The sequence below is a fragment of the Triticum aestivum genome, chromosome 5B, assembly GCF_018294505.1.
Source record: "Triticum aestivum cultivar Chinese Spring chromosome 5B, IWGSC CS RefSeq v2.1, whole genome shotgun sequence".
Lineage (NCBI taxonomy): Eukaryota > Viridiplantae > Streptophyta > Magnoliopsida > Poales > Poaceae > Triticum > Triticum aestivum.
The window spans coordinates 534658403-534666623 of record NC_057807.1 but is presented as its reverse complement, the minus strand read 5'-3'; the positions used below and the strand labels follow the sequence as shown (position 1 = coordinate 534666623).

General features: G+C 45.6%; 1 protein-coding gene and 1 pseudogene across 1 annotated transcript; one reads left to right on the top strand and one right to left on the bottom strand.

The window, feature by feature from the left end:
• On the top strand, nucleotides 1-3074 carry LOC123113008 (U11/U12 small nuclear ribonucleoprotein 31 kDa protein). The gene is made up of 2 exons (XM_044534109.1): nucleotides 1-879; nucleotides 1697-3074. Exon 1 carries the CDS (start codon nucleotides 47-49, stop codon nucleotides 869-871), a length of 825 nt encoding a protein of 274 aa, XP_044390044.1. The 5' UTR covers nucleotides 1-46; the 3' UTR covers nucleotides 872-879; nucleotides 1697-3074.
• A 19-nt stretch (nucleotides 3075-3093) lies between these two features.
• On the bottom strand, nucleotides 3094-8019 carry LOC123113007 (protein NLP1-like; annotated as a pseudogene).
• Between the last annotated feature and the right edge of the window lie 202 nt (nucleotides 8020-8221).

The following is an 8221-nucleotide window of genomic DNA, read 5'->3' as shown; positions in this document are numbered from 1 at the left end:
AAGGAGAGGAGGGGGGAACAGCCGCAGGCGGGGCAGGAAGGCGAAAATGTCTCGCCGGCGGCGGCAGGGCTCCGACTCCGACGGCGAGGACGACAGCTTCCTCTACCGCTACCCGATGCCCTCCTCCTCCGCCGGCGCCCCCTCCAGCGCGCCCGCGTCGGGCGGCCACGGCGGGGGCGGCAGGGGTGGGGGCAGCGGCTCGGGCGGGCTCGCGCCGTCTAAATCCACGGTGTACGTCTCCAACCTGGACTTCGCGCTCACCAACTCCGACCTGCACACCCTCTTCTCCCGCTTCGGCAAGGTGGCCCGCGTCACGGTCCTCAAGGACCGCGAGTCCCGCCGCAGCAAGGGGGTCGCCTTCGTGCTCTTCGTCCGCCGGGAGGACGCCGTGGCGGCGGCCGCCGAGATGCACGGCAAGGTGCTCAACGGCCGCACCCTCGCCGCCTCCATCGCCGAGGACAACGGCCGGGCCGCGCAGTTCATCCGCCGCCGCGAGTACCGCGACAAGTCCCACTGCTACGAGTGCGGCGGGGAGGGCCACCTCTCCTACGAGTGCCCCCGCAACCAGCTCGGGCCCCGCGAGCGGCCGCCGCCCTCTAAGAAGTCGCGCCGCGGGGGCGGGGCTGCTGGTGGCCGTGGCGGCGGCCGCGGAGGCGGGGGCGGGGAAGGGGACGGGCCCTCCTGGCAGTCGGACGAGGACGAGGACGCCGTCGCCGCGGCGTTCGAGGACGACAGGTGGGCGTCGGTGGTGGACACGAGGGGGGAGGAGGAGAAGGCGGCCGAGAAGGAGGGCAGGGCCAAGGCCAAGGCGGCGAGGAAGGAGAAACGGAAAGGCTACTTCAGCGACGAGAGCGACGAGGACGACGACTGAGCTTCAGCGTATGCTTCTAGCGTGCTGCTTCTAAGATAGTGTCTGTATTCTAAGATAAATGTTCCTAGAAATTTTATGAGTTGGTCAATGAATAATTTCTTGTTGCGAACCTGGTCTCATCTGTCCGAGTTGTGTTATCATGCTTATTATCAGGTAGTATGAACAATTTCCCTGGTTTACTTTCTCATCACTGATAGTGAACATGCTCGCATTGTTCTGTTTAGGGTTATAGAGAGTGTAGATTGATGAGTTATCGGCCTACTGTCTGCATCCTCATTACAGCGGTTTTTGATATATTGTTGCTTGTTACTTGTGGCAGACTATATTGGTACCTGTGTGTACTTGGTGAACCCCATATGTGATATGCATTCCACAGCAACCTTAATTTGTTCTATTCAATCTATGTGTTGTGATTTGTGAACTCTTTTCCCTAATCATATATTGCATTAAGAACTATTTGCAGCAATAAGTTATAGCGCTAAGACTCAAATTATCTAAGAAACGTAGAGGCAGAATTATATATTAATTTTTCTTAGCACCATAGCATGTAGCATGGAGACACATTTAAGCTCGTTCTTCAATTCTTAGTATATCTCTTTAGTTTAAGAAGCAAATGTACATTCGGTCTGGCAAAGTCATACTAATCAGCAGTTGATGAAAAACAGTTTGTGTTCTTACACAATGTTGTCTGTTGTCCATTCTTGATGGTTGTAGTTGATCATAGTGGTGTTTTTGTTGATAAATGTGTTTCTGCTGTCCATTGTGATATCTGTCCTGGAACGTTCTGCCTTTCATTTCGATACTGATGTTCTGAGATCCATGTAGATGCACCTGAATGCCAACATACGTCCAGACTGGGTTGTTCCTTGTGGTTTCAAGGCAGTTGGCTCGCAGGCTTACGCCTGGCAAATTATACCATAGGGAATTCGACACCATCATCAATGGCTAAGTCCTTGGCTACAATGGGGGCACTTGAGGGCACTCTGTTATTCTGCTCGATGTATTATTGACACTTGGATGTGACATCATCTCGTGCTGTCATGCTGCTAACTTGTGAAGACAAGCATCCTGTTTTCAAGGAATCAATGATTTGGCACCTTTTGCATTGAAGATGACTTGATGTTGAGTCTGATGGAAATATTGAGAATAAGGGCAGGCCACATCCATTCTATGGTCCCTCTGACCCTTGGTTCCGTGGCATTTAATTTGACAGGCAACTCTCTGTTGTCAGAAAGGATCTGTAGATATCCTCATCTGGAGGAGCTTAACTTAAACATCTGAAATTTTTAAGGATGGCTTCCAGCTGTCCTTCACTTGGGATTTGATGATCTCTTGGGATTTGCAACGGATGTCTGTCACAAACATCAGAGGGTGGGTAACAAAAGTTTAACATGTCTTGGGGTGATATCCTTGAAGGCATGAGGAGATGGCTAAACAATCAGTGACAAATCCAGCAGAGAAGTAAATCGTAGTCTTCTTTTTTGGAAGCAATCTTACTCATTTAAATGTTTGCTACTTATGTAGTAATAGTTGCATACCTTGTACATTTATCATTTGAAACCATCCTCTCAGTTCTGGAATACATTCATCGTCTCAGTTATAGAATACATCTATCAATTGCCGCATTTGAGATATACTACCTCTGTACACTAATGTAAGACGTTTACATTAATGTACAGAGGGAGTACATGATATGATACGGTATGATGTACTGTCTGTTGTTTGGCCTTGTTGGTAGACTATGTAGAGGTATATTTCTAAACTGGATAGTTTTTCAGTGAACATAGGCCTTTAGATCTGTGTTCCATGTACCAAATGTAGCTGTCACATACTTCTCTTCTTTGTATTTGTTATTGCTCTGTTATTGTTCATCTACTCATGTTTCTACTATGTTTCATCTTGTAAGCCGAATAGTTTGCTGGTTGTTGTCTAGTCTGTGTCATCAGCAAGGGCAAACTGAAAAGTATCCATTCTCATCCTCCACATAGATTTTAAAATTACTCATCAATCGTTACAAAAGCACATGTTTACCTATTAGCATGAACTGAAATTAATTGGTGTTAGTTGCATTTTAGGCATATTAACAGAATACCTTATCTCATGTTCAAAGTTGTTTGCGTGGTGATATAATTCAATCTGCATACTGACATTTGACGATACAGTCACCACTCACCAAACTGAAAGCTTCTTAAATAAAACACTGTCTACGGCAACAAACAGTCTTTGCAAAGAGACAGTTCTGTGATACGAGTGTACCATACATATTTAGTTTTGTAAGGACAAAAAAATTGAAGAAAGTACCCTATCCTCCAATATCTAGAACTAATCCAAAATAATTACTGCAGAATTTTTGTTACAAAAATAGAGCTTCATGTCCATTGAATGATAAAACACACTGAACACTGAAAGCCTTGGTGCTGGTCACTTGGGTGAGGCATTAAATGGCGTCATATCCTCAGTTGATCAATAATCAGACAAAGCCATTGGGGATTATTGCACATCAACATTCCAAGAACCAAAATATATCTTGAGCAGACCTTATTCAGAGATATCCAACCCTATCAACACAATCAAGTTGGACTGTCATTCAGAGTTTATGGTACATCAGTGAGAGTATTTACAGGTCAATGCATGCTTACTTCAGTGTATTCTAATACTTGAAACTGGCTTTAGTGTCATCAGCAGCTCGTAGCCTGAGAATCAAATCAAAGGCTGAGAATCAAATCAAAGGCTAATCCAGCTAGCAGCAAAACTAGAAGCAGTGATGTTACTTGCTACCTAGCATGGACTGCCAATCATGGATTCTGGGCTGTCCTCTGGTAAAACCAAGCACTGCTTCTTCGTAGATTTCTGATTAAATCCCACAAGCTGATGAGGCCTATGATGTCTTCATGACAAACCAGTGTGACCAATAGTGACCCTTGCCTCCGGAATAGGAGCTAGATGAACTGAAATTTTGACTGTTTGGAGATTTGCTAGTTTATATACATGAAGGCATTCCTGTAAATCTGCATCGCATGTCATCAAGACCCACTCTAAATCATCATCCAGGTACTTTACAATCAAAAAGCTTGTGTCTACTATACTCAAACGTCTTGCCATCTCCTGCTTCAGTTCTTGAAAACTACACTCAGGCTTCAATCTGAACCTGACCTTTTCCGAGCCAAATGTGGCCTTTATTCTCATACCTGCATCTGCATTCTGTTTTGGGGGTGATGGGCTTCGAGAAGAATGCTGCCCACCTAAAGCCTGTTGGTTCAGATTATGCAACAGATCTGGTGCCTCCTGAACTGGGAAATGTCCTCTTATTGATGCATTTTCTGTTTGCAGAGTCTGGACAGGGCTGTGATTTACAGGATTTCCTGACATAAGAAAATCAACTCCAGCCTGAGGTGGATGCTTTGTTGATCCACCACTGCACGATGACGGGCTTGAATCAGAACTTTGGCTGCATGATGAGTGTGAGTGTGAGGTTGATGGCACAATACTGCTTAGCCTGTGGTGTCGGTGCCCCTCAAAATCAGTAAGATTGCTCTGCTTGTGTGGAGGAACTGTGACGCTTCCTGACAAATTGTTGTCAGATGATACAGAGGTGTTTGTGAGATCCTTGTACAGGGTATTAAGCTGGAAAGCTGTCTCTCCTCCGTGAACTGAATCAATGATCTGCTGCAGCTTTCTTAGAGAATGGTCTACCTTCTTGATCTTTCGTGATGGCCAGCGATTTATACCATGCTGCCTGCATATTCTTTTCAGGGTGGTAGGGCACACTGTAAGAGACAGAAAAGTGTGGTGAGCATGTATCCACCCAAGCTGAATAGAGTTCTTATTTTTCATTGTTTGACAGTAGAAACAAGTAAGTGTACATGACAGTACAAGTATTCTTTCACACAAAACGTGTGATCACACCTTGGAGACACAACGTACATATGATGAAATGCTGTCTTCTTTCTATTGTCTGCTAAAAGGAATAGTTTAGCTATGTTTGACTCATGGACTTCACTGCTAGCTGTACTACTAGAAAGCAGCATCGCATGTCAACATGATGAATTTAGAGTCCTATTTTCGTCTGGTATGACTTCTATATGCTCTATCTGTGCGACAGAACACTGCACTGAATAATATCGTCCTCTAATATATAATTGATTGTTTTGTCATGTAAATTTGCCAACTGCAAACGATGAATGCAAATTTACGAGATACTGATCAGTTCTAGGCTATCTAGTAGATGCTAACTAATTGTAAGGTCGTAAATTTACTTGTTATGGTAGTTCTTGACAGTCGATTATACTGTTGTATACCTGTTTTAGTTCTTATCGTGTTCAGTTTATTGCAATTAATAAAGATTTGCCTTCTTTTCCCCTTCAGGCTAACAGTACAAAACACAAAAAAAGGTGATAAGAATGTTCATATTTTATTGTGAGCTGCATGTGGAGGTTGACTTTCTTGTGGAGACAACACTAAAAAAAATTCACAATGTGGAGACAATATTTTCTTATTGAGCATTCAATTTATCATGCTGGGTCCATGGCTTGTGCCACTATAGATTAATGACTGATGGTATATACTAAAACAGTAAACTATTCATAGCTGAATCTTGCATTTACGTGACGAGTTACGGTTACTAACCTCCAAGGCTCCTTGCTGCATCTTTCAGGCTACCAGCAAAGTACTGCCGAAGAACCGGCAAGCTCACAGTCTTCTCCGTCTTTGTGCGCCTTTTCCCTTTGCTGCCTTGTGCACTTGTCTGAGCACCAGCTGGAGATAGGCCCTGTCCTACAGGTGATAGCATACCATGTATACTTAATTCAGCTAAATCTGATTCTTTTGAAGTCCCTGCTAGACTTGTCCATGATGCCTCCTCTCTATGTTCTGTTGCTTGGTCTCCAAAAGACAGCTCTTCAACTTTATTCTTCCCTTGAGGACCAAATGAGTTCAGCTCATTCACTTCCAGCATTGCCTCATCCGCCATCTCCTTGTCTGTAACCACACGTAGAGTTCGGCAAGCACTGCGCATGGTGCCTGACAAGGAGTCCAGCACTGCCTTCTGCTCCTCGAGGGCTTCACAGTCGGTTGGCAGAAAGAACTCTAGCACAAAGTCTGCTGTACCAGTCCGCGTGCACCTCAACCGGATTGCCACTGCTCCTTTTAAGTTGAAGATCTTAGCATGGTGGGACAATGGGTACTCCATTTTAGTTGAAGAACCAATGTCTGGTAAGAAGCATGGCTGGTTTGTGGTGAAGGCTTTCCCTACAACCCCTTGCTCATGCAGAAGGTGGTGGTCAGAGCAGGACTCATGGAAGTTCTGCATCTGAGGATCATTGACGTAGCATGCTGCGTCAATGGTGGAGATGCAGTGCCGATAGTTCTCATCGGAGTGGCGGCTGCCCCGCTTCCCTTGTTGAGCACATGTGACCCAGGTCTGAGCTAATGGGAGCTTGTGGGTGACGCAGGCTGCTCTTAGAACTTCTAGTATCTCTGGTAGAGCATCTTTGTAGGAAGCACTGTTGAACTGATTGATAATCAGCAAGAGCAACCATGAAGTCATGAGAAGATATCAGTACCATGATTTCATTTGAAGGTATTTATCTACAATTACTTTTACTGTGAGATAGGGTAGACCCTAGGTAGACAAATTCTTTTTGCATATGCCCTCTGCTTTCATGAAATTACAAATTAGATCTTATACACTATAGAGTCGGTTATTTAACCCCCTAGAGGCCTTAACATTGAAGATCAGATCAACTTTCTCCAAGATGGTGGTACTGGTATTGGTTCATCCGACTTGGCTCGATTCACTGAGTCAGCAAGCCAATGAGCCATCTCAGGAGGCCGCCTCACATAGTGATTAACTTAACTAAAAAAGAAAAAAAGAAATACTACCATTTTTCTTCCTCTCTTTCTCCTCTATACTCTCTGGTGGGTCCAGCTTTATTTGGTTATCCAACACTGATTGGAATGCCATGTAAGCAGACAACATGGTAAAACCGATTTCTGACCACTGCCAGTTTCCAAAGTTTGAGAGGTTAAATAACTGGTTTGTACTAGAGATCTAGACTTTCATTAGAGGGGTAAATGCTTTCACTGGTATGTCCGTATGTGGATATTAAAGGTTCAGTTCTAACGAAATCAAAACGCATAGTATCTTGAGTTTTTTCTTGCTGCCTACCTTTGTGGCGCGAGGAATGTTTGAAACTTCTGTGCTTCTCAGGTTAACTGCCTGCAAAGTGCATTGCCATTAAGAAATGTCAAATCTAGGAAAAAGAACATGACTATTTCCTACTGTAGGCATTGTCATGTGTATTACAGATGACACCAAACGCTCTCTACTTGTTTCAGACCAATGTTTGAAAAGTTTCAGGTTAAGTGAGGCATTAATACCTGGAGGGCACTGCATATGTTGTTGATCTCAGAGGTGAAGTTGAGCTTCTGCCTGGTCATGATCAGTTCCATGACACCCAAGCACGAGTAACTTCCCTTCTCAAACACCGGCAGCCCCATCGTCCCATGGACGTCCAAATACTGTGCATGGTTTACCCTGGGGTACTCATAGCTGGTGAAGTAGCGAACATCCGGTGACCACTCAGGTAGCTTGCCAATGAACACCCTCCCCGGCAGCCCAATCGGCGAGGACTCCGACGCAACATCTGCAGAGAACTGGTACTGTGTCGACACTTCCCTGAACTGTCTGAGCCTTTCTGAGGTCTCATCAAGAGTGAATGGCTGCCCGCTCGTTGATAGCACTAACTGCCCTTCACCGCTTTTGATAGGCACCCATAGCTGCACAAGCATGCCGACGTCTCTCTGCATCTCCTTTATGTAAGCCAGAGCTTGGTCGAGCCTTTCCCGGACGGTGGAAGAGCCTGACTGAATCCATAGGGCGTTGTTTGTGCTTGCCGGCATCGTGGTGGTGGTTGTGGCATCTGAGAGGAAGGTGGAGGGAGAAGCGAAAAAGTTGGGTGAGCGAGAAGTGTTGGGCGCCACTTCAAGCCAGGCGTTGTCGCCGGAGAGCAGCTGCTCCAGGAGGTCCAGGTCGCCTTCCGAGGACATGGCGCGCCCCATGGAGATGCCTGGCGGGGCGTCCCCACCTTCCATACAGGTAAAGCTTCCTTCAGAACCTGATCACACAATTTGACACCACAACACTGCATCAGTTTTAGAGCCTGAAAGAAAGATAGAAAGGTGGATAGATAGCCTTGGAATTGAAAGCAGGAGAGAGCATGGATGCAAGTCACAATACTTCTCCTCTCCTGCTCGAAACCAAGAAGCGCATCTTGGGTGAACCAAGTATTGGAGGGTGGAGGGGGTCTAGGGAAGATCTTTGTGTCAGATGTGCTCGCGTTTGTGTTTGGA